Below are 27,472 nucleotides of genomic sequence, written 5' to 3'. Positions count from 1 at the left end.
ATTTATCATAGTATGTATCACATGAAAAATTGTATTGTTTGTGTAATAGCTTTTACTTTGTTAGTGGGTAACATGATGGTAACATAAAACTGATTCAGAATGAAATATAATATAATATACTATATATTACCATTGATATTATTTACATGTTTAAGGTGGACTCCTTAATTTCATAAGCATATACTTATATTATTCTTTATTATCCCATAACTATTTTCTCAAAATACGGGGGTGACGCAAATCAAATATTCTGGGCTATTACCCTACCCATTTCGCGAACTATGCTACCTCGCCTTCTTTCTCACTAACCTGAATCCCATGCCTACCTTGGAGAATAGAGAACTTAGTTATAATTTTTATAGCCACATAAGAGCTAAGTTAGTTATAATTCCCAAATAAGAGCTCACTTACTCTCTCACCACCTTAACTTGGATATAATTCCCGGATAAGAGCTCAATTACACTCTCGCGACCTTACCTTTTTCAATGACATCAGGGAACACAAACTATGTGATTTTAGAATTTTATATCCTTTCATGCTTTACATTTCATGTTGTTTGAGTGTTGCATGTACAATACTTAAAGGGTAATTAGATTTTATGATTTAGGAAAATTAGATTTTATGATTTAGGAAATGATGATTTTTATGATTAGGAATATTTGTTTTCGGGATAATGAGAGGACTACGTAAATTTTTAGGTTTATAATAACATGCTTTTTAATAGTTTTATGCTGAGTGTTTAAAATAACCCATTTTACTTGGTAGTTGTATATCACGAGTAAAATACATTTCAATGTTTTAGGCTATGTTCTAAAAAATTAGTATGTAAACCATTTAATTTAAATGTAGCATAATGTTGAAACTAATTGGACGACATAGAAAATTTATAGTTATGATGATTTTAAATTTAAAGTGGATTAGTTTAAGATTTTAAGTCAAATTGATATTTCATCAAGAATGAGGAAGACATATATACTTAATTTGAGCTACATAAATTTTATTTCAAAAAATTTAAATGTAAACTAATTAAATTTTTTGATCTATATTTCTTATTTTTATCATCAATAAATTTTATTATTTACAATATAATATAGGGGATATCATACTACTCAAAACCTTAGTTTTATTGATTTCTATATTTTTAATTGGGATTATAAGCTTATAAGGTAAAAAACCATACATAAAGGCACCAAAATAATAAAAATGAATAGAAAACATTCTTAAACTCCCAATTGAATGAAAATAATGCTTATGCGTACCTAGGCAGAATGACGTAAAGAAAAGCCACGGGAAATTAAAAGGCAACAACCATCAAAGCATTCCTAAAGGCAGCACTGAGTGGCATTTCCAAACTAGAGCAAACCCTAGACAATAAACTAAAATCTGGGACACTAAACCCTAGACATTTGTAAAATTGTGGAGTTTGATATCATAAACTCTTGGCCACCAAAATTTTGGAGTGTTCTAATTGTTTTTATGTGAAAAATGGATTTAGTATTATTGAAAACTTTGGGCCACCAAAATTTTGGAGTTTGACATCAAAAATTCTTGGCCATGAAAATTTTGGAATTTGACATAAAAAATTCATGGCCACCTAAATTTTAAAGCTTTCTAATTGTGTTTTTGATAATGTAAATGGATTTAGTATCATCAAAAGTCATGAGCCACCAAAATCTTAGAGCTAGATATCAAAAACTATGGGCGGCCAAAATTTTAGAGCTCGAAAACTCTAACCTATATTTACAAAAAATTTTTCCTAATTTTACCAAAATCATATGGAAATTTTCATAATTTTCTAGGTGGGAAAATTGGAAACCTAATTAGTCTAAACAAAACCGAACCAAACCAGATGAACCTAACCTAGTGGGATATCATAATCGATGCGGATCTATGTTTTCTTACCTTACTGTACTCGTATATTTACCCAGCATTCGTGATATTTTTATGCTACCATCTCGTCTTTTGCTCTGTTGTCGAATAGGTGACAATATACGTGCAGGGACCCGCAGAGATCACGTTCCCGGAACCCTTCAACGAATGGAAGTAAAATTTACACCAGAGCTATAAGTATGCACCCGACACTATAGTATCTTCACCCCCTCGTTTTTCGCTTTTAAGTTTAACCATCCCGCAGACACAGAGTTTCGCGTTTCCAGAACATAGAAACGATGAATAACTTTGTACGTCTAGGGGCTGGCATTTTAGGTTCGTCAACGCTACCGTACTCCGCAATATTATGTTAGCTCTCTTTTTTCTGTTATTATAAACGTCATAGTTTTCAAGTTGGACGTATAGATTGAATGTTTAGATTCTAGTTCCTGTTAAACTGTAGCTGAACTATATAGTAACGTCAGCGTCTGGTTAATCTTACATGACTTTACAGGAAGTGCCATTGCTCTTCTTATGTACGGAGCATCAATGTAAGTGTAATAGTTATCACCGCATAACCCATATTATTAATTTCTGATATTATTTTAGTGTAATCGCCCTGAATAGTACTAGGTTGAAGCGAGTTATTCAGATTAGAAAGGCAGAGAGGCTCATGGTATTAATAAACGATGATAATATTTTAACCCTGAACAGAACCACATTCAAGAAGGTGATCCAAATGAGAAGTACGGAGAGTTTTTCAGGCTTTCCATACGCAATAGCGTTGTACAACTGCATTCTGTACACGTGGTATGGATCGCCTCTAATCAGCAATGGGTGGGAAAACATTGTTGTTATGGTTGTCAATGCTGTTGGCTTCCTACTTGAGTGCTGCTTTATTTGCATCTATCTCACTTTCGCTCCACCTAAACCCAAGGTATTATCTTGTCATATTTATTTGCTGCAAATAGTTTGGAGGTTCCATAAGACCTATTTTTGTCAATCAACATGACATAGATCCTTGGTATCATTTGGCAGTTCAAAATCAGTTAATGTTCAATGAATATTTCTTGCAGAGGAAAATGGTAGGAATGGTTATAGGCGTGTTGATGGTGTTTGGAACTATTGCAATAACTTCCTTTTTGGCTGTCCATGATCACAACAAAAGGAAGGCCGTTGTAGGAACTGCAGGATTAGTGGCAACTGCCATTCTCTACGCTTCTCCACTATCTGTAATTGTAAGCTTTACACTGCATTAGCTCTTTATAATGGCGCATCCATCGTTTAGATTTAGTTATTGTTACGTGTACAACATGGCATTTATTGTTAATATTTCTTACCGAGTTTCTTAAACTGCAGAGAACGGTAATTCAAACCAAGAGCGTGGAATTCATGCCCAGCTTCTATTTCTCCTTCTTTGCTTTCCTTGGGAGTGTGCTTTGGATGGTATATGGCGCTCTTAGCAAGGATATCATCATCATGGTAAGGTTACTACTTTATATCAGAGAATTCCTCTGGCGTATAGTGTTTCTTGTTCTCACTGACGTTATAAGCTACAACTGAATCATACTTTGTTTTTGCAGGCACCAAACTTTGTCGGTGTGCCATTAGGGTTGGCTCAGATGATTTTATTCTGTGTTTATCGAGGCAAAAAGAGCCAACGCGTTGAAAACGAAAAGATGGATGGAGGCAAACAACGGGACTTTATCAAAGAGAGGAGCGACGTGGAAAAACCAAAATGCCCCTGGGATGACCAAGATATCGAAATGCAGTTGAATGTATGACTTGGCCGAAGCCGACCAAACTCTTTATCCTCTGCGATAAAATTTGCATCGTATTTTCGTTATTTTACACACTTGCTAGTGTGCAGCCATATCGAATTACGACTCGGGCTTTCAGTCAGTGCATGATACCGAAGTGTGATAAGTTCATGTAAAATTCTGTGGACTCTATGATTTATTAAAACAGTCCAGTTTCCATTTCTGTCATTCAGCAATGTCCGTAAATCTTGTGCAGTGTCCGTAAATCTTGTGATATCTATATAGAAGAATGTAAAATTTAAATCTATTATCATAGAATTTAATTAAATTTTGAACCAGCGAAGCACAAAACATTTGGGGTATCCATATGCGTAAAGCGAAAGCAACTTTAGTGCAACTCTCAGCTTCGAATGCGATGCACGCCCAAACTCGAATTTCAAACAAATGGCTGACAAATGCATGACGAAATCATGACTGAAATATGCCAGACAGAATAATGGAAAGCGAAAAACAGTAGGCTTGATGTAACATATGCAAGAGGACAAATGCCCTCGGCTATAGAACTCAAATAAATTATTAGCTATCCTTAAACATTAAATAACTTTTTAAAAGAAGTGACATGTAAAGTTCATATAATTTTCACAACTGCAGTATGTTGTTTTTTTTGGAATTACAAATGTATTAATTATTTTTTTTATATAGGTTTTGGTAGGTTATGTGGAGTTTAGAGTCTAAATATTAACAGTTAGTAAAGCATGTGAATTAATATTGGTATAAATATTATTAGCATTTAAAAAAAATGATACATTGTCGAATTCAACAACATTGTTGTGTGTTATTATAGGGGTTTATGGTTACTAATTTAGTGTTTAATTACTATAGCAATTTAATTTCCTCCTATGGCTAAGGAATTTGAAGAATCTTTTATCTAAGAATGATGGATGTTCTTGTAGAGTTGTTACCCAACCATTGCACTTAAGAGCCTCTACCAAGAACCATAGTTGTAATAGTGGAGCCCCCATCTTAAGCTGTAGCTCCATCTTAAGTTGTAGTCACGAGACTAGAGCCTCGATTGTAAGTTGCTTCCCTAAAGTGTTGTCATGGTGAGCTTGAGTCACAGTAGTCACTTCATCATCAATAAGAACTTTATGTGACTCAACTTAATGCTGGGAAGTGTTTCAAAAACCATTGTTGAATGGGCCATTTGCAGAGAAAACTCTACCACTTTGAGCAAGGGGCTACCATCATATGTAGGAAGGAAACAATGGAACAAAGCGAGCAATAGAGAGATAAACCGAATCAAGGGTTTGTAAACCCACACTACTACATGTGGGGGGTGTTTTCAGACAATATTTAAGACAATTTTCGAGTCAATTGTCTTAACTTTAGAAAAAAGGAAACTTGTGTATTGTCTTAATTATTGTGTTTAAGCGGGTTTCTCAAAATTATAGTCTTAAAAATTTGTCTCTATAAAGACAATATAGAACATATATTATTCTTGTCTCTATAAAGATAGAGACATTAGTGCCTCTTAAGAGACAGTTTCATTTGTCTCTATAGAGACACTTTCATTTTTGTCTATAGAGAGACTTTCATTTTTGTCTCTTTAGAGACAATTACATTTTTTTCTCTTCAAGGACAATAGCTGAGATTAAAAACATACTATTTCTATACAGACTCTAAGTCCATAATTCCAACTATTGTTTCTCTAGAGAGAATATGAAAAAATATAAAAAAAAAACAGAATCATTTTAAATTTTATTTTGAGGTGGTTTCAACATTTAATGTTCGCAAATAGTGATTTTAATTACTTGAAATCTCTGTTCTTTATGGAAAAAAAAAGGAATAAATTCCAATTTTTTTAAAGTTAACAATAAAGTCATTTTAAATATAAATGAAAAAACAATTTCCAAAACTTTACAGCTTTGGAAAGAAACCTTGAAAATCAGAAGGCAACGCACGTATATTTGTTGAAAATACATTCATGTCATTGAATTCGAACATGCAAGATCCTTAGTTGGAACTTCATTTCATAACATATTATGATGCAAAAAAAAATGTTCAGGATTTCTCCAATCTATAAGAGAGTTCACTCTCCAACATTTAAATCCCAAATCCCACATCCTGAATCCCATTAAAAAAAATCAAAATTCACATTTCCTTAATTTCCTATCATCCCCTAAGGCCTAGTAGATTGTAGCATACTGTTTAATTATAGTTCCATGCTACCTGAATGCTTCTGCTTTTTCAGTTAAAATGATCATAAATTTCATAATCCATAAAATTATATTATGTTCTTAAGAATGCTTGCTTGGTTATTATCACTTCATCCTAGGAGACAAATGCATGCCAGAATGATGGCCACCCGACATAATATTGGGAAAACAATGGGCTCGATGTCGTAGATGCAGAAGTTCAACTGCCCTCTCGCTATAGAAGACAAATACATTATTAATTATCCGTAAACATTTAATAACCTTCTAACATAGGTGACATGTAAAGTTCATATAATTTCCACCACTTAGGTTGCCCACACAAAAATTTACTATCTATTTTTAATGTCATTTAATTTGTCATGGGATATGTAAGGTACAATTATGAGGTGCACTTAACTTGCCTTAAACACTGCACAAGCAACCTTTCCTCCTCAAATTCTGAATCCATGTCGACTCCTACATCCCAACCATCATTTGAATTTTTACGTAAATTTAGATAAACAAATTCATATAGTGATATCTACATCGGGGGAGAAAAAGGGTTTTTATAACAAAGGTGGTTTCAATTTCATCATGTACATGTGTATCTTCATTTTCTTCACCATGTTTTCTCTCTTCATCTCATACAAAATCATTATTTTCTTCGAAAATTTCTTTATTAAATTTGTTTATATTGTTTATGACAACTACACTCTTCATGTCTTACATTTATTATTCTACATCGATAGGACCTTCCATGACTTCTTAAATTAATATTGCAATATCAAAATCCTCTAGTTCTTTTGTCACAATAATCACTTCGTCAACAACTGCAATCCTCTCTTGATCGGTGTTGCTGACATTTTCACTTTATGTCCTTTGTAGAATATTTCAAGCTTCTTTGGATGTGGTTTTTGTAGCAATATTAGGAAGCATCCTCTCATCCAAGCCTTTTTGAATAAGAAACAATGATGTTTCATACTCCTTGTTCTCTTCAAGTTTCTACCTCTAACCTTGAGTCATGGCCTCATAGGCTACCTGGCTTGAGGGTTCTTCAAACCCATTCAAAAAAAATTCCCATAAATAATCTATTAGTATCTTAATTTCCCACAATTCATAATTTCTACCAAAGAAAATAGGAGGGGGTGGAAGATAAGGACCACTAAAAATATCCATTCTTTGATGAATATGATATTTTCCAATATTTATCATGGTCTTGAGCTTGCAAAAAACCTTCAAACAATTACAATTTATATGCAAAACAAATGAGAGTTGTAGAATCCACTCTAGCAAACAACTAGGGCTCACAATGCTCATCCTTTCGATATGGTGGCTTCCTCAAATACCAAATGTTTCTCATCGCCCCCTCAACAAAAGAGTCTATGAAAGTAACATAACTAGGAGTTTTTAATGGATATGGGTTTCCAAAGTCCTTGATTTGGTGTATCTCTCAAATGATTTTGAAAATGGTCCTCTATACTAGGGCGTTTTTAATGGAAATGGGTTTACAAACCATTGTTTTGGTTTACCTCTCTATTTCTTTCTTTGTTGCATTGCTGGCTTCCCACATATGATGGTAGCCCCTTGCTCAAAACGGTAGAGGTTTCTATGAAAATGGTTCATTCAACAGCTGTTGTTCAAACACCTATCAATATCAAGTTGAGTCACTTAAAAGTTTTTGTAAATGATAAAGTGACTATTGTGACGCAAGATCACAATGGAAACACTTAGGGAGTTGGCTTACAATCGAGGCTGTAGGCTCGTGACTACAATTTAAGATGGGGGCTCGAGTATTGCGACTATGGTTCTTGGTAGAGAATATTATCTGCAATGGTTGGGGTAGCAACTCTACAAGAGCGTGATTCATTCTTAGGTAGAGGATTCTTCAAATTCCCTAGCCTGGTACCATTATGGGAGAGATAGGAGAAAATTAAGTTGCTATAATAATTAAACACTAGATAAGTCACAACAACATCCTATAATAACACACTACAATGTTGTTGAATTCCACAATTTAGAAGAATCTTTAAAATGCTAATAATAATTATATCAACTTTAACTCACATGCTTTAATAACTATCACTTTATTTAGACTTGAAACACCACATAACCTACCAAAACCTATACAAAAGAAGCAATTAATACATTTCTAACTCCAACCAAAAACAACCTTGTACAATTGTGGAAATCATATGAACTTTACCTGTCACTTATGTTAAAAGGTTATTAAATGTTTAGCGATAGCTAATAATTTATTTGACTTCTATAGCTAGAGGGAACTTGAACTTTTGCATCTACGGCATCGAGCCCATTGTTTTCCCATTATTGTGTCGGGAAGCCATGATTTTCTAGAAGGAAGTTATTTTCATCTTCCACCTTCTTAGTATTGCAAATCTGGAAAATTTTATCATCCTAGGGAGTCTTGGGAGTAGACGATCGCTTGGTGTCACTCTGAAGTTCACGAGATTTATTTCTAATCCTAGCAATATTAATTTTACTCTTAGTGCTAGTCAACATAGAGAGATAATTTTGGTTATCAACGGTGGGGTTGATCACCTCCTTATAGTACCTTAGCTTCCTTTTATCCTCCATCTTCTTAACATCCCACATCTTGTCCCTAAAATTGGGGTTAATGGTATCTTTGATATTGTCCTTGCTTCCCATGATGATCTCCTCCTTAATCCCCCAAAGTTTTAGAAAATACTGAGCATCCTAATGCCACCCAAGCTTGGGGCACATGTGTGGGTTTTGCCTAATGTTAGAAGCAATTTTTGGGGGCCTCTTGGATTCCATATTGTGAAGATTCTTCTTATACATCAGATATGTAAACATAGTCGCACTTTCAATGGGGGACAGGCCAACTTCGATAAAGAGGATATGATACGGAGTATTTCCCTGGATGTTGAGGTTGTAGGTTATGAACTGCTTTTGGATCATCTCAATATTTCTCCACAACTCCCTAGGTATACTGCACACCCAAACTTCACATATCTATAAGATAACAGAGATGATGAGAGTATCAAAGAGGAACTTTTTTTACTTCAAATGAAAAGATCAACTGCCTTACAATTGTTTTCTAGCACATAATAAGCTTTGAAACCTCCAATAATTCTTTTCTCGATGCTATAATTTGAGTGGAGCTGATGAGGAAAGTTAATACCCAAATATTATAAGAAGAAACCTACTCAAGAAAATTGTTATCATAGACACAACTACCATGGGTGATGTTTTTACACTAGCCTTTAGTTGACTCGATTTTTTTTCCTCTCTCCTCCTCCTAGCACAAGGCAAAACCACCCCCTCGTTCGACTTGTTGATGAGGGCCATACTTTAATATTTAGATTATTATTTTAAATAATATTATTATTTTAAATAATAATGATAATAATAATATTTTTATTAATATAAATTAATAATATTCATTCATTTGTTAATTCAAGAAAATTTTAGGAAAAAATCACATAGAGAGTATTTGGTCAACGCGTTTCGAACCACCGAGGGTGGTCCATCTACAGGACAAGATGAAGATGCAGATCTCGGAGGAAGTTTAAATAAGATGATAGGTCAACCTAACGGTTAGAGGAAAACGACTATATTTGAGTGGGGAGCGAAATTTATATATATATAATATTATAAACCAACCAAAATTCTATTTACATTAAATTTCTTAAATAATTAATAAATAATAATTTAATTATTTGAAATAAATATTTAATATATTAATTAGCTTATTCATTCCTTATTTATTAATGTATTTATTTATTTGATTATCCAAATAGGAAATATTGTGTAAAATAAAATAAAATAAAATAAAAATATATAAATAACTAAATAACTAAACTAAACTAAATAAAATATAAATAAATAAATAATAAAGAGGATAAATAAATATATAAAAATAAAAAGTGAGGGTGTGCATTAAAAAGAATAAAAATAAAAATATAACCAATTATTAATATATATATATATATATATATATATATATATATATATATATATATATATACACAAAATAAATAATAAAAGGGGATAAAAAAACAATAATAAAATGAAAACTATTTAAAATTATATAGAAAATAAAAAAGACGGTGTTAAGAAAAAAACATATTATTAATAATAATAACAAATGTTAATAGTAATAACTGAAATTCATCACAAATACACAATATTACTAAAAAAACAATAAAAATAAATAATAAGAGAGAGCGAATCCTCTATAAAACAAAAAGGGATAAAAAGCTCAGAAAAAGAGGGGAAAGAGTAAGAGGAGAGGGCAGAAATCCAACAGTTACTAATTTTCAAGTCATCATCCCTACTAACGTTATTAGAGGATCCCTCAATTCCAATGGCTTCCCTAAACTTGCATTGATGAAATGAGAAATTTTTGCGAAGAGCTTAACCTCCACAATGCATATGTGATGGTTGGTCTTCACTGCATGTTCCGCTAAAGCCCAGGATTTGGTCCTCCCAAGTTTGTTAGCAAAGACATGTTCTTTAACCCTTTGGTCAATAGACCAACCCATTTCTCCTATGTATGAGGACCCACACGAACATGTGATGACAGAAACACATTTCAAAATCCATAGGGTTCACCTGGTCTTTAACCGATTTTAGGGAGCCTCTAATGGTGTTGAGGGGTCTAAAGGTCGAGGGAACATTATGTTTCCTCAGGATTCTCACAATATTTTTTGTCGTCCCTTGGATGAAGTGGAGGTGAGCTCTTGAATGTTGATCAAATGTGTCAGTCTTAACCTTACGACCCTTACCATCTTTGACGAAAGCTTTAACAAACCTCTCTTCCTTGGGCTATTTTTAACAATTATAAATAATAAGTCAAAATTCGATAACTTCAATTCAAATTAAAAAATTAATTTCTATAACATGCAAATATTTACTATTATAATAATATTATTTACTATTTTAGGAAATTAAATTATTGAATTGTTTGAAAATAGAAAAATAAATAAACACAAAATTTCATGGAAACATTCTTTAAAATTTTATGAAAAGATTCTTTCAAATCTTTCAAATCACTCTAAATTGTTTTTTTAATATATTTCTAGGCTTTTATGAATCATATTTACCAAATTAAAGGGTTTATAATACTAATCCTATTAATATTATCAACATTTAATATATTAATCCTAGTGTTTAATATTCATGTTAGGGTTTACCATGAATATGTATAATATTAATATTCCCTCTAGTTTATAATATTAATACCTTGTGTTCTCAATATTAATCTCTTGAATTTTTAATATTAGACTATTGGATTTATTAATCTCTTAGATTTTCTATAATAATTGGTTAGATTGATAATATTAATCCTTTAGATTTAATATTATTACATGGGTTTATAATGCATTGGATTTATATTGATATATATCATATTATTATAATATAATAATTATAATTATTACAATTATTTCATTAATATTATAATATTATTTTATTATTATGGATATAATAATATAATAATTATTATTAAATTTATATCATTAATATCTATCAATATTTCAACCAAATTTATTAATATAATTGATATAATATATCAATTACATTTATCATAGTATGTATCACATGAAAAATTGTATTGTTTGTGTAATAGCTTTTACTTTGTTAGTGGGTAACATGATGGTAACATAAAACTGATTCAGAATGAAATATAATATAATATACTATATATTACCATTGATATTATTTACATGTTTAAGGTGGACTCCTTAATTTCATAAGCATATACTTATATTATTCTTTATTATCCCATAACTATTTTCTCAAAATACGGGGGTGACGCAAATCAAATATTCTGGGCTATTACCCTACCCATTTCGCGAACTATGCTACCTCGCCTTCTTTCTCACTAACCTGAATCCCATGCCTACCTTGGAGAATAGAGAACTTAGTTATAATTTTTATAGCCACATAAGAGCTAAGTTAGTTATAATTCCCAAATAAGAGCTCACTTACTCTCTCACCACCTTAACTTGGATATAATTCCCGGATAAGAGCTCAATTACACTCTCGCGACCTTACCTTTTTCAATGACATCAGGGAACACAAACTATGTGATTTTAGAATTTTATATCCTTTCATGCTTTACATTTCATGTTGTTTGAGTGTTGCATGTACAATACTTAAAGGGTAATTAGATTTTATGATTTAGGAAAATTAGATTTTATGATTTAGGAAATGATGATTTTTATGATTAGGAATATTTGTTTTCGGGATAATGAGAGGACTACGTAAATTTTTAGGTTTATAATAACATGCTTTTTAATAGTTTTATGCTGAGTGTTTAAAATAACCCATTTTACTTGGTAGTTGTATATCACGAGTAAAATACATTTCAATGTTTTAGGCTATGTTCTAAAAAATTAGTATGTAAACCATTTAATTTAAATGTAGCATAATGTTGAAACTAATTGGACGACATAGAAAATTTATAGTTATGATGATTTTAAATTTAAAGTGGATTAGTTTAAGATTTTAAGTCAAATTGATATTTCATCAAGAATGAGGAAGACATATATACTTAATTTGAGCTACATAAATTTTATTTCAAAAAATTTAAATGTAAACTAATTAAATTTTTTGATCTATATTTCTTATTTTTATCATCAATAAATTTTATTATTTACAATATAATATAGGGGATATCATACTACTCAAAACCTTAGTTTTATTGATTTCTATATTTTTAATTGGGATTATAAGCTTATAAGGTAAAAAACCATACATAAAGGCACCAAAATAATAAAAATGAATAGAAAACATTCTTAAACTCCCAATTGAATGAAAATAATGCTTATGCGTACCTAGGCAGAATGACGTAAAGAAAAGCCACGGGAAATTAAAAGGCAACAACCATCAAAGCATTCCTAAAGGCAGCACTGAGTGGCATTTCCAAACTAGAGCAAACCCTAGACAATAAACTAAAATCTGGGACACTAAACCCTAGACATTTGTAAAATTGTGGAGTTTGATATCATAAACTCTTGGCCACCAAAATTTTGGAGTGTTCTAATTGTTTTTATGTGAAAAATGGATTTAGTATTATTGAAAACTTTGGGCCACCAAAATTTTGGAGTTTGACATCAAAAATTCTTGGCCATGAAAATTTTGGAATTTGACATAAAAAATTCATGGCCACCTAAATTTTAAAGCTTTCTAATTGTGTTTTTGATAATGTAAATGGATTTAGTATCATCAAAAGTCATGAGCCACCAAAATCTTAGAGCTAGATATCAAAAACTATGGGCGGCCAAAATTTTAGAGCTCGAAAACTCTAACCTATATTTACAAAAAATTTTTCCTAATTTTACCAAAATCATATGGAAATTTTCATAATTTTCTAGGTGGGAAAATTGGAAACCTAATTAGTCTAAACAAAACCGAACCAAACCAGATGAACCTAACCTAGTGGGATATCATAATCGATGCGGATCTATGTTTTCTTACCTTACTGTACTCGTATATTTACCCAGCATTCGTGATATTTTTATGCTACCATCTCGTCTTTTGCTCTGTTGTCGAATAGGTGACAATATACGTGCAGGGACCCGCAGAGATCACGTTCCCGGAACCCTTCAACGAATGGAAGTAAAATTTACACCAGAGCTATAAGTATGCACCCGACACTATAGTATCTTCACCCCCTCGTTTTTCGCTTTTAAGTTTAACCATCCCGCAGACACAGAGTTTCGCGTTTCCAGAACATAGAAACGATGAATAACTTTGTACGTCTAGGGGCTGGCATTTTAGGTTCGTCAACGCTACCGTACTCCGCAATATTATGTTAGCTCTCTTTTTTCTGTTATTATAAACGTCATAGTTTTCAAGTTGGACGTATAGATTGAATGTTTAGATTCTAGTTCCTGTTAAACTGTAGCTGAACTATATAGTAACGTCAGCGTCTGGTTAATCTTACATGACTTTACAGGAAGTGCCATTGCTCTTCTTATGTACGGAGCATCAATGTAAGTGTAATAGTTATCACCGCATAACCCATATTATTAATTTCTGATATTATTTTAGTGTAATCGCCCTGAATAGTACTAGGTTGAAGCGAGTTATTCAGATTAGAAAGGCAGAGAGGCTCATGGTATTAATAAACGATGATAATATTTTAACCCTGAACAGAACCACATTCAAGAAGGTGATCCAAATGAGAAGTACGGAGAGTTTTTCAGGCTTTCCATACGCAATAGCGTTGTACAACTGCATTCTGTACACGTGGTATGGATCGCCTCTAATCAGCAATGGGTGGGAAAACATTGTTGTTATGGTTGTCAATGCTGTTGGCTTCCTACTTGAGTGCTGCTTTATTTGCATCTATCTCACTTTCGCTCCACCTAAACCCAAGGTATTATCTTGTCATATTTATTTGCTGCAAATAGTTTGGAGGTTCCATAAGACCTATTTTTGTCAATCAACATGACATAGATCCTTGGTATCATTTGGCAGTTCAAAATCAGTTAATGTTCAATGAATATTTCTTGCAGAGGAAAATGGTAGGAATGGTTATAGGCGTGTTGATGGTGTTTGGAACTATTGCAATAACTTCCTTTTTGGCTGTCCATGATCACAACAAAAGGAAGGCCGTTGTAGGAACTGCAGGATTAGTGGCAACTGCCATTCTCTACGCTTCTCCACTATCTGTAATTGTAAGCTTTACACTGCATTAGCTCTTTATAATGGCGCATCCATCGTTTAGATTTAGTTATTGTTACGTGTACAACATGGCATTTATTGTTAATATTTCTTACCGAGTTTCTTAAACTGCAGAGAACGGTAATTCAAACCAAGAGCGTGGAATTCATGCCCAGCTTCTATTTCTCCTTCTTTGCTTTCCTTGGGAGTGTGCTTTGGATGGTATATGGCGCTCTTAGCAAGGATATCATCATCATGGTAAGGTTACTACTTTATATCAGAGAATTCCTCTGGCGTATAGTGTTTCTTGTTCTCACTGACGTTATAAGCTACAACTGAATCATACTTTGTTTTTGCAGGCACCAAACTTTGTCGGTGTGCCATTAGGGTTGGCTCAGATGATTTTATTCTGTGTTTATCGAGGCAAAAAGAGCCAACGCGTTGAAAACGAAAAGATGGATGGAGGCAAACAACGGGACTTTATCAAAGAGAGGAGCGACGTGGAAAAACCAAAATGCCCCTGGGATGACCAAGATATCGAAATGCAGTTGAATGTATGACTTGGCCGAAGCCGACCAAACTCTTTATCCTCTGCGATAAAATTTGCATCGTATTTTCGTTATTTTACACACTTGCTAGTGTGCAGCCATATCGAATTACGACTCGGGCTTTCAGTCAGTGCATGATACCGAAGTGTGATAAGTTCATGTAAAATTCTGTGGACTCTATGATTTATTAAAACAGTCCAGTTTCCATTTCTGTCATTCAGCAATGTCCGTAAATCTTGTGCAGTGTCCGTAAATCTTGTGATATCTATATAGAAGAATGTAAAATTTAAATCTATTATCATAGAATTTAATTAAATTTTGAACCAGCGAAGCACAAAACATTTGGGGTATCCATATGCGTAAAGCGAAAGCAACTTTAGTGCAACTCTCAGCTTCGAATGCGATGCACGCCCAAACTCGAATTTCAAACAAATGGCTGACAAATGCATGACGAAATCATGACTGAAATATGCCAGACAGAATAATGGAAAGCGAAAAACAGTAGGCTTGATGTAACATATGCAAGAGGACAAATGCCCTCGGCTATAGAACTCAAATAAATTATTAGCTATCCTTAAACATTAAATAACTTTTTAAAAGAAGTGACATGTAAAGTTCATATAATTTTCACAACTGCAGTATGTTGTTTTTTTTGGAATTACAAATGTATTAATTATTTTTTTTATATAGGTTTTGGTAGGTTATGTGGAGTTTAGAGTCTAAATATTAACAGTTAGTAAAGCATGTGAATTAATATTGGTATAAATATTATTAGCATTTAAAAAAAATGATACATTGTCGAATTCAACAACATTGTTGTGTGTTATTATAGGGGTTTATGGTTACTAATTTAGTGTTTAATTACTATAGCAATTTAATTTCCTCCTATGGCTAAGGAATTTGAAGAATCTTTTATCTAAGAATGATGGATGTTCTTGTAGAGTTGTTACCCAACCATTGCACTTAAGAGCCTCTACCAAGAACCATAGTTGTAATAGTGGAGCCCCCATCTTAAGCTGTAGCTCCATCTTAAGTTGTAGTCACGAGACTAGAGCCTCGATTGTAAGTTGCTTCCCTAAAGTGTTGTCATGGTGAGCTTGAGTCACAGTAGTCACTTCATCATCAATAAGAACTTTATGTGACTCAACTTAATGCTGGGAAGTGTTTCAAAAACCATTGTTGAATGGGCCATTTGCAGAGAAAACTCTACCACTTTGAGCAAGGGGCTACCATCATATGTAGGAAGGAAACAATGGAACAAAGCGAGCAATAGAGAGATAAACCGAATCAAGGGTTTGTAAACCCACACTACTACATGTGGGGGGTGTTTTCAGACAATATTTAAGACAATTTTCGAGTCAATTGTCTTAACTTTAGAAAAAAGGAAACTTGTGTATTGTCTTAATTATTGTGTTTAAGCGGGTTTCTCAAAATTATAGTCTTAAAAATTTGTCTCTATAAAGACAATATAGAACATATATTATTCTTGTCTCTATAAAGATAGAGACATTAGTGCCTCTTAAGAGACAGTTTCATTTGTCTCTATAGAGACACTTTCATTTTTGTCTATAGAGAGACTTTCATTTTTGTCTCTTTAGAGACAATTACATTTTTTTCTCTTCAAGGACAATAGCTGAGATTAAAAACATACTATTTCTATACAGACTCTAAGTCCATAATTCCAACTATTGTTTCTCTAGAGAGAATATGAAAAAATATAAAAAAAAAACAGAATCATTTTAAATTTTATTTTGAGGTGGTTTCAACATTTAATGTTCGCAAATAGTGATTTTAATTACTTGAAATCTCTGTTCTTTATGGAAAAAAAAAGGAATAAATTCCAATTTTTTTAAAGTTAACAATAAAGTCATTTTAAATATAAATGAAAAAACAATTTCCAAAACTTTACAGCTTTGGAAAGAAACCTTGAAAATCAGAAGGCAACGCACGTATATTTGTTGAAAATACATTCATGTCATTGAATTCGAACATGCAAGATCCTTAGTTGGAACTTCATTTCATAACATATTATGATGCAAAAAAAAATGTTCAGGATTTCTCCAATCTATAAGAGAGTTCACTCTCCAACATTTAAATCCCAAATCCCACATCCTGAATCCCATTAAAAAAAATCAAAATTCACATTTCCTTAATTTCCTATCATCCCCTAAGGCCTAGTAGATTGTAGCATACTGTTTAATTATAGTTCCATGCTACCTGAATGCTTCTGCTTTTTCAGTTAAAATGATCATAAATTTCATAATCCATAAAATTATATTATGTTCTTAAGAATGCTTGCTTGGTTATTATCACTTCATCCTAGGAGACAAATGCATCGCAGAATGATGGCCGCCCGACATAATATTGGGAAAACAATGGGCTCGATGTCGTAGATGCAGAAGTTCAACTGCCCTCTCGCTATAGAAGACAAATACATTATTAATTATCCGTAAACATTTAATAACCTTCTAACATAGGTGACATGTAAAGTTCATATAATTTCCACCACTTAGGTTGCCCACACAAAAATTTACTATCTATTTTTAATGTCATTTAATTTGTCATGGGATATGTAAGGTACAATTATGAGGTGCACTTAACTTGCCTTAAACACTGCACAAGCAACCTTTCCTCCTCAAATTCTGAATCCATGTCGACTCCTACATCCCAACCATCATTTGAATTTTTACGTAAATTTAGATAAACAAATTCATATAGTGATATCTACATCGGGGGAGAAAAAGGGTTTTTATAACAAAGGTGGTTTCAATTTCATCATGTACATGTGTATCTTCATTTTCTTCACCATGTTTTCTCTCTTCATCTCATACAAAATCATTATTTTCTTCGAAAATTTCTTTATTAAATTTGTTTATATTGTTTATGACAACTACACTCTTCATGTCTTACATTTATTATTCTACATCGATAGGACCTTCCATGACTTCTTAAATTAATATTGCAATATCAAAATCCTCTAGTTCTTTTGTCACAATAATCACTTCGTCAACAACTGCAATCCTCTCTTGATCGGTGTTGCTGACATTTTCACTTTATGTCCTTTGTAGAATATTTCAAGCTTCTTTGGATGTGGTTTTTGTAGCAATATTAGGAAGCATCCTCTCATCCAAGCCTTTTTGAATAAGAAACAATGATGTTTCATACTCCTTGTTCTCTTCAAGTTTCTACCTCTAACCTTGAGTCATGGCCTCATAGGCTACCTGGCTTGAGGGTTCTTCAAACCCATTCAAAAAAAATTCCCATAAATAATCTATTAGTATCTTAATTTCCCACAATTCATAATTTCTACCAAAGAAAATAGGAGGGGGTGGAAGATAAGGACCACTAAAAATATCCATTCTTTGATGAATATGATATTTTCCAATATTTATCATGGTCTTGAGCTTGCAAAAAACCTTCAAACAATTACAATTTATATGCAAAACAAATGAGAGTTGTAGAATCCACTCTAGCAAACAACTAGGGCTCACAATGCTCATCCTTTCGATATGGTGGCTTCCTCAAATACCAAATGTTTCTCATCGCCCCCTCAACAAAAGAGTCTATGAAAGTAACATAACTAGGAGTTTTTAATGGATATGGGTTTCCAAAGTCCTTGATTTGGTGTATCTCTCAAATGATTTTGAAAATGGTCCTCTATACTAGGGCGTTTTTAATGGAAATGGGTTTACAAACCATTGTTTTGGTTTACCTCTCTATTTCTTTCTTTGTTGCATTGCTGGCTTCCCACATATGATGGTAGCCCCTTGCTCAAAACGGTAGAGGTTTCTATGAAAATGGTTCATTCAACAGCTGTTGTTCAAACACCTATCAATATCAAGTTGAGTCACTTAAAAGTTTTTGTAAATGATAAAGTGACTATTGTGACGCAAGATCACAATGGAAACACTTAGGGAGTTGGCTTACAATCGAGGCTGTAGGCTCGTGACTACAATTTAAGATGGGGGCTCGAGTATTGCGACTATGGTTCTTGGTAGAGAATATTATCTGCAATGGTTGGGGTAGCAACTCTACAAGAGCGTGATTCATTCTTAGGTAGAGGATTCTTCAAATTCCCTAGCCTGGTACCATTATGGGAGAGATAGGAGAAAATTAAGTTGCTATAATAATTAAACACTAGATAAGTCACAACAACATCCTATAATAACACACTACAATGTTGTTGAATTCCACAATTTAGAAGAATCTTTAAAATGCTAATAATAATTATATCAACTTTAACTCACATGCTTTAATAACTATCACTTTATTTAGACTTGAAACACCACATAACCTACCAAAACCTATACAAAAGAAGCAATTAATACATTTCTAACTCCAACCAAAAACAACCTTGTACAATTGTGGAAATCATATGAACTTTACCTGTCACTTATGTTAAAAGGTTATTAAATGTTTAGCGATAGCTAATAATTTATTTGACTTCTATAGCTAGAGGGAACTTGAACTTTTGCATCTACGGCATCGAGCCCATTGTTTTCCCATTATTGTGTCGGGAAGCCATGATTTTCTAGAAGGAAGTTATTTTCATCTTCCACCTTCTTAGTATTGCAAATCTGGAAAATTTTATCATCCTAGGGAGTCTTGGGAGTAGACGATCGCTTGGTGTCACTCTGAAGTTCACGAGATTTATTTCTAATCCTAGCAATATTAATTTTACTCTTAGTGCTAGTCAACATAGAGAGATAATTTTGGTTATCAACGGTGGGGTTGATCACCTCCTTATAGTACCTTAGCTTCCTTTTATCCTCCATCTTCTTAACATCCCACATCTTGTCCCTAAAATTGGGGTTAATGGTATCTTTGATATTGTCCTTGCTTCCCATGATGATCTCCTCCTTAATCCCCCAAAGTTTTAGAAAATACTGAGCATCCTAATGCCACCCAAGCTTGGGGCACATGTGTGGGTTTTGCCTAATGTTAGAAGCAATTTTTGGGGGCCTCTTGGATTCCATATTGTGAAGATTCTTCTTATACATCAGATATGTAAACATAGTCGCACTTTCAATGGGGGACAGGCCAACTTCGATAAAGAGGATATGATACGGAGTATTTCCCTGGATGTTGAGGTTGTAGGTTATGAACTGCTTTTGGATCATCTCAATATTTCTCCACAACTCCCTAGGTATACTGCACACCCAAACTTCACATATCTATAAGATAACAGAGATGATGAGAGTATCAAAGAGGAACTTTTTTTACTTCAAATGAAAAGATCAACTGCCTTACAATTGTTTTCTAGCACATAATAAGCTTTGAAACCTCCAATAATTCTTTTCTCGATGCTATAATTTGAGTGGAGCTGATGAGGAAAGTTAATACCCAAATATTATAAGAAGAAACCTACTCAAGAAAATTGTTATCATAGACACAACTACCATGGGTGATGTTTTTACACTAGCCTTTAGTTGACTCGATTTTTTTTCCTCTCTCCTCCTCCTAGCACAAGGCAAAACCACCCCCTCGTTCGACTTGTTGATGAGGGCCATACTTTAATATTTAGATTATTATTTTAAATAATATTATTATTTTAAATAATAATGATAATAATAATATTTTTATTAATATAAATTAATAATATTCATTCATTTGTTAATTCAAGAAAATTTTAGGAAAAAATCACATAGAGAGTATTTGGTCAACGCGTTTCGAACCACCGAGGGTGGTCCATCTACAGGACAAGATGAAGATGCAGATCTCGGAGGAAGTTTAAATAAGATGATAGGTCAACCTAACGGTTAGAGGAAAACGACTATATTTGAGTGGGGAGCGAAATTTATATATATATAATATTATAAACCAACCAAAATTCTATTTACATTAAATTTCTTAAATAATTAATAAATAATAATTTAATTATTTGAAATAAATATTTAATATATTAATTAGCTTATTCATTCCTTATTTATTAATGTATTTATTTATTTGATTATCCAAATAGGAAATATTGTGTAAAATAAAATAAAATAAAATAAAAATATATAAATAACTAAATAACTAAACTAAACTAAATAAAATATAAATAAATAAATAATAAAGAGGATAAATAAATATATAAAAATAAAAAGTGAGGGTGTGCATTAAAAAGAATAAAAATAAAAATATAACCATATATATATATATATATATATATATATATATATATATATACACACAAAATAAATAATAAAAGGGGATAAAAAAACAATAATAAAATGAAAACTATTTAAAATTATATAGAAAATAAAAAAGACGGTGTTAAGAAAAAAACATATTATTAATAATAATAACAAATGTTAATAGTAATAACTGAAATTCATCACAAATACACAATATTACTAAAAAAACAATAAAAATAAATAATAAGAGAGAGCGAATCCTCTATAAAACAAAAAGGGATAAAAAGCTCAGAAAAAGAGGGGAAAGAGTAAGAGGAGAGGGCAGAAATCCAACAGTTACTAATTTTCAAGTCATCATCCCTACTAACGTTATTAGAGGATCCCTCAATTCCAATGGCTTCCCTAAACTTGCATTGATGAAATGAGAAATTTTTGCGAAGAGCTTAACCTCCACAATGCATATGTGATGGTTGGTCTTCACTGCATGTTCCGCTAAAGCCCAGGATTTGGTCCTCCCAAGTTTGTTAGCAAAGACATGTTCTTTAACCCTTTGGTCAATAGACCAACCCATTTCTCCTATGTATGAGGACCCACACGAACATGTGATGACAGAAACACATTTCAAAATCCATAGGGTTCACCTGGTCTTTAACCGATTTTAGGGAGCCTCTAATGGTGTTGAGGGGTCTAAAGGTCGAGGGAACATTATGTTTCCTCAGGATTCTCACAATATTTTTTGTCGTCCCTTGGATGAAGTGGAGGTGAGCTCTTGAATGTTGATCAAATGTGTCAGTCTTAACCTTACGACCCTTACCATCTTTGACGAAAGCTTTAACAAACCTCTCTTCCTTGGGCTATTTTTAACAATTATAAATAATAAGTCAAAATTCGATAACTTCAATTCAAATTAAAAAATTAATTTCTATAACATGCAAATATTTACTATTATAATAATATTATTTACTATTTTAGGAAATTAAATTATTGAATTGTTTGAAAATAGAAAAATAAATAAACACAAAATTTCATGGAAACATTCTTTAAAATTTTATGAAAAGATTCTTTCAAATCTTTCAAATCACTCTAAATTGTTTTTTTAATATATTTCTAGGCTTTTATGAATCATATTTACCAAATTAAAGGGTTTATAATACTAATCCTATTAATATTATCAACATTTAATATATTAATCCTAGTGTTTAATATTCATGTTAGGGTTTACCATGAATATGTATAATATTAATATTCCCTCTAGTTTATAATATTAATACCTTGTGTTCTCAATATTAATCTCTTGAATTTTTAATATTAGACTATTGGATTTATTAATCTCTTAGATTTTCTATAATAATTGGTTAGATTGATAATATTAATCCTTTAGATTTAATATTATTACATGGGTTTATAATGCATTGGATTTATATTGATATATATCATATTATTATAATATAATAATTATAATTATTACAATTATTTCATTAATATTATAATATTATTTTATTATTATGGATATAATAATATAATAATTATTATTAAATTTATATCATTAATATCTATCAATATTTCAACCAAATTTATTAATATAATTGATATAATATATCAATTACATTTATCATAGTATGTATCACATGAAAAATTGTATTGTTTGTGTAATAGCTTTTACTTTGTTAGTGGGTAACATGATGGTAACATAAAACTGATTCAGAATGAAATATAATATAATATACTATATATTACCATTGATATTATTTACATGTTTAAGGTGGACTCCTTAATTTCATAAGCATATACTTATATTATTCTTTATTATCCCATAACTATTTTCTCAAAATACGGGGGTGACGCAAATCAAATATTCTGGGCTATTACCCTACCCATTTCGCGAACTATGCTACCTCGCCTTCTTTCTCACTAACCTGAATCCCATGCCTACCTTGGAGAATAGAGAACTTAGTTATAATTTTTATAGCCACATAAGAGCTAAGTTAGTTATAATTCCCAAATAAGAGCTCACTTACTCTCTCACCACCTTAACTTGGATATAATTCCCGGATAAGAGCTCAATTACACTCTCGCGACCTTACCTTTTTCAATGACATCAGGGAACACAAACTATGTGATTTTAGAATTTTATATCCTTTCATGCTTTACATTTCATGTTGTTTGAGTGTTGCATGTACAATACTTAAAGGGTAATTAGATTTTATGATTTAGGAAAATTAGATTTTATGATTTAGGAAATGATGATTTTTATGATTAGGAATATTTGTTTTCGGGATAATGAGAGGACTACGTAAATTTTTAGGTTTATAATAACATGCTTTTTAATAGTTTTATGCTGAGTGTTTAAAATAACCCATTTTACTTGGTAGTTGTATATCACGAGTAAAATACATTTCAATGTTTTAGGCTATGTTCTAAAAAATTAGTATGTAAACCATTTAATTTAAATGTAGCATAATGTTGAAACTAATTGGACGACATAGAAAATTTATAGTTATGATGATTTTAAATTTAAAGTGGATTAGTTTAAGATTTTAAGTCAAATTGATATTTCATCAAGAATGAGGAAGACATATATACTTAATTTGAGCTACATAAATTTTATTTCAAAAAATTTAAATGTAAACTAATTAAATTTTTTGATCTATATTTCTTATTTTTATCATCAATAAATTTTATTATTTACAATATAATATAGGGGATATCATACTACTCAAAACCTTAGTTTTATTGATTTCTATATTTTTAATTGGGATTATAAGCTTATAAGGTAAAAAACCATACATAAAGGCACCAAAATAATAAAAATGAATAGAAAACATTCTTAAACTCCCAATTGAATGAAAATAATGCTTATGCGTACCTAGGCAGAATGACGTAAAGAAAAGCCACGGGAAATTAAAAGGCAACAACCATCAAAGCATTCCTAAAGGCAGCACTGAGTGGCATTTCCAAACTAGAGCAAACCCTAGACAATAAACTAAAATCTGGGACACTAAACCCTAGACATTTGTAAAATTGTGGAGTTTGATATCATAAACTCTTGGCCACCAAAATTTTGGAGTGTTCTAATTGTTTTTATGTGAAAAATGGATTTAGTATTATTGAAAACTTTGGGCCACCAAAATTTTGGAGTTTGACATCAAAAATTCTTGGCCATGAAAATTTTGGAATTTGACATAAAAAATTCATGGCCACCTAAATTTTAAAGCTTTCTAATTGTGTTTTTGATAATGTAAATGGATTTAGTATCATCAAAAGTCATGAGCCACCAAAATCTTAGAGCTAGATATCAAAAACTATGGGCGGCCAAAATTTTAGAGCTCGAAAACTCTAACCTATATTTACAAAAAATTTTTCCTAATTTTACCAAAATCATATGGAAATTTTCATAATTTTCTAGGTGGGAAAATTGGAAACCTAATTAGTCTAAACAAAACCGAACCAAACCAGATGAACCTAACCTAGTGGGATATCATAATCGATGCGGATCTATGTTTTCTTACCTTACTGTACTCGTATATTTACCCAGCATTCGTGATATTTTTATGCTACCATCTCGTCTTTTGCTCTGTTGTCGAATAGGTGACAATATACGTGCAGGGACCCGCAGAGATCACGTTCCCGGAACCCTTCAACGAATGGAAGTAAAATTTACACCAGAGCTATAAGTATGCACCCGACACTATAGTATCTTCACCCCCTCGTTTTTCGCTTTTAAGTTTAACCATCCCGCAGACACAGAGTTTCGCGTTTCCAGAACATAGAAACGATGAATAACTTTGTACGTCTAGGGGCTGGCATTTTAGGTTCGTCAACGCTACCGTACTCCGCAATATTATGTTAGCTCTCTTTTTTCTGTTATTATAAACGTCATAGTTTTCAAGTTGGACGTATAGATTGAATGTTTAGATTCTAGTTCCTGTTAAACTGTAGCTGAACTATATAGTAACGTCAGCGTCTGGTTAATCTTACATGACTTTACAGGAAGTGCCATTGCTCTTCTTATGTACGGAGCATCAATGTAAGTGTAATAGTTATCACCGCATAACCCATATTATTAATTTCTGATATTATTTTAGTGTAATCGCCCTGAATAGTACTAGGTTGAAGCGAGTTATTCAGATTAGAAAGGCAGAGAGGCTCATGGTATTAATAAACGATGATAATATTTTAACCCTGAACAGAACCACATTCAAGAAGGTGATCCAAATGAGAAGTACGGAGAGTTTTTCAGGCTTTCCATACGCAATAGCGTTGTACAACTGCATTCTGTACACGTGGTATGGATCGCCTCTAATCAGCAATGGGTGGGAAAACATTGTTGTTATGGTTGTCAATGCTGTTGGCTTCCTACTTGAGTGCTGCTTTATTTGCATCTATCTCACTTTCGCTCCACCTAAACCCAAGGTATTATCTTGTCATATTTATTTGCTGCAAATAGTTTGGAGGTTCCATAAGACCTATTTTTGTCAATCAACATGACATAGATCCTTGGTATCATTTGGCAGTTCAAAATCAGTTAATGTTCAATGAATATTTCTTGCAGAGGAAAATGGTAGGAATGGTTATAGGCGTGTTGATGGTGTTTGGAACTATTGCAATAACTTCCTTTTTGGCTGTCCATGATCACAACAAAAGGAAGGCCGTTGTAGGAACTGCAGGATTAGTGGCAACTGCCATTCTCTACGCTTCTCCACTATCTGTAATTGTAAGCTTTACACTGCATTAGCTCTTTATAATGGCGCATCCATCGTTTAGATTTAGTTATTGTTACGTGTACAACATGGCATTTATTGTTAATATTTCTTACCGAGTTTCTTAAACTGCAGAGAACGGTAATTCAAACCAAGAGCGTGGAATTCATGCCCAGCTTCTATTTCTCCTTCTTTGCTTTCCTTGGGAGTGTGCTTTGGATGGTATATGGCGCTCTTAGCAAGGATATCATCATCATGGTAAGGTTACTACTTTATATCAGAGAATTCCTCTGGCGTATAGTGTTTCTTGTTCTCACTGACGTTATAAGCTACAACTGAATCATACTTTGTTTTTGCAGGCACCAAACTTTGTCGGTGTGCCATTAGGGTTGGCTCAGATGATTTTATTCTGTGTTTATCGAGGCAAAAAGAGCCAACGCGTTGAAAACGAAAAGATGGATGGAGGCAAACAACGGGACTTTATCAAAGAGAGGAGCGACGTGGAAAAACCAAAATGCCCCTGGGATGACCAAGATATCGAAATGCAGTTGAATGTATGACTTGGCCGAAGCCGACCAAACTCTTTATCCTCTGCGATAAAATTTGCATCGTATTTTCGTTATTTTACACACTTGCTAGTGTGCAGCCATATCGAATTACGACTCGGGCTTTCAGTCAGTGCATGATACCGAAGTGTGATAAGTTCATGTAAAATTCTGTGGACTCTATGATTTATTAAAACAGTCCAGTTTCCATTTCTGTCATTCAGCAATGTCCGTAAATCTTGTGCAGTGTCCGTAAATCTTGTGATATCTATATAGAAGAATGTAAAATTTAAATCTATTATCATAGAATTTAATTAAATTTTGAACCAGCGAAGCACAAAACATTTGGGGTATCCATATGCGTAAAGCGAAAGCAACTTTAGTGCAACTCTCAGCTTCGAATGCGATGCACGCCCAAACTCGAATTTCAAACAAATGGCTGACAAATGCATGACGAAATCATGACTGAAATATGCCAGACAGAATAATGGAAAGCGAAAAACAGTAGGCTTGATGTAACATATGCAAGAGGACAAATGCCCTCGGCTATAGAACTCAAATAAATTATTAGCTATCCTTAAACATTAAATAACTTTTTAAAAGAAGTGACATGTAAAGTTCATATAATTTTCACAACTGCAGTATGTTGTTTTTTTTGGAATTACAAATGTATTAATTATTTTTTTTATATAGGTTTTGGTAGGTTATGTGGAGTTTAGAGTCTAAATATTAACAGTTAGTAAAGCATGTGAATTAATATTGGTATAAATATTATTAGCATTTAAAAAAAATGATACATTGTCGAATTCAACAACATTGTTGTGTGTTATTATAGGGGTTTATGGTTACTAATTTAGTGTTTAATTACTATAGCAATTTAATTTCCTCCTATGGCTAAGGAATTTGAAGAATCTTTTATCTAAGAATGATGGATGTTCTTGTAGAGTTGTTACCCAACCATTGCACTTAAGAGCCTCTACCAAGAACCATAGTTGTAATAGTGGAGCCCCCATCTTAAGCTGTAGCTCCATCTTAAGTTGTAGTCACGAGACTAGAGCCTCGATTGTAAGTTGCTTCCCTAAAG

General features: G+C 32.4%; 3 protein-coding genes across 3 annotated transcripts; all 3 read left to right on the top strand.

Moving 5' to 3' along the window:
- The first annotated feature begins 2,168 nt into the window (after positions 1-2,168).
- On the top strand, positions 2,169-3,792 carry LOC149260145 (bidirectional sugar transporter SWEET3b-like). Its single transcript, XM_089456913.1, has 7 exons — positions 2,169-2,205; positions 2,384-2,420; positions 2,584-2,806; positions 2,946-3,107; positions 3,229-3,351; positions 3,453-3,647; positions 3,733-3,792. The coding sequence occupies exons 1-7, from the start codon at positions 2,169-2,171 to the stop codon at positions 3,790-3,792; spliced, it is 837 nt and encodes a 278-aa protein (XP_089313039.1).
- A 9,759-nt stretch (positions 3,793-13,551) lies between these two features.
- Positions 13,552-15,175, top strand: LOC149260144 (bidirectional sugar transporter SWEET3b-like). The gene is made up of 7 exons (XM_089456907.1): positions 13,552-13,588; positions 13,767-13,803; positions 13,967-14,189; positions 14,329-14,490; positions 14,612-14,734; positions 14,836-15,030; positions 15,116-15,175. Exons 1-7 carry the CDS (start codon positions 13,552-13,554, stop codon positions 15,173-15,175), a joined length of 837 nt encoding a protein of 278 aa, XP_089313033.1.
- Positions 15,176-24,918: 9,743 nt separating this feature from the next.
- Positions 24,919-26,542, top strand: LOC149260143 (bidirectional sugar transporter SWEET3b-like). The gene is made up of 7 exons (XM_089456897.1): positions 24,919-24,955; positions 25,134-25,170; positions 25,334-25,556; positions 25,696-25,857; positions 25,979-26,101; positions 26,203-26,397; positions 26,483-26,542. Exons 1-7 carry the CDS (start codon positions 24,919-24,921, stop codon positions 26,540-26,542), a joined length of 837 nt encoding a protein of 278 aa, XP_089313023.1.
- The last annotated feature ends 930 nt before the right edge of the window (positions 26,543-27,472 follow it).

The sequence above is a fragment of the Pinus tabuliformis genome, chromosome 6, assembly GCF_031772625.1.
Source record: "Pinus tabuliformis cultivar Carrire ecotype Pingquan chromosome 6, CPIR1, whole genome shotgun sequence".
NCBI classification, from domain to species: domain Eukaryota; kingdom Viridiplantae; phylum Streptophyta; class Pinopsida; order Pinales; family Pinaceae; genus Pinus; species Pinus tabuliformis.
This window is presented reverse-complemented; position numbering and strand designations above follow the sequence as displayed.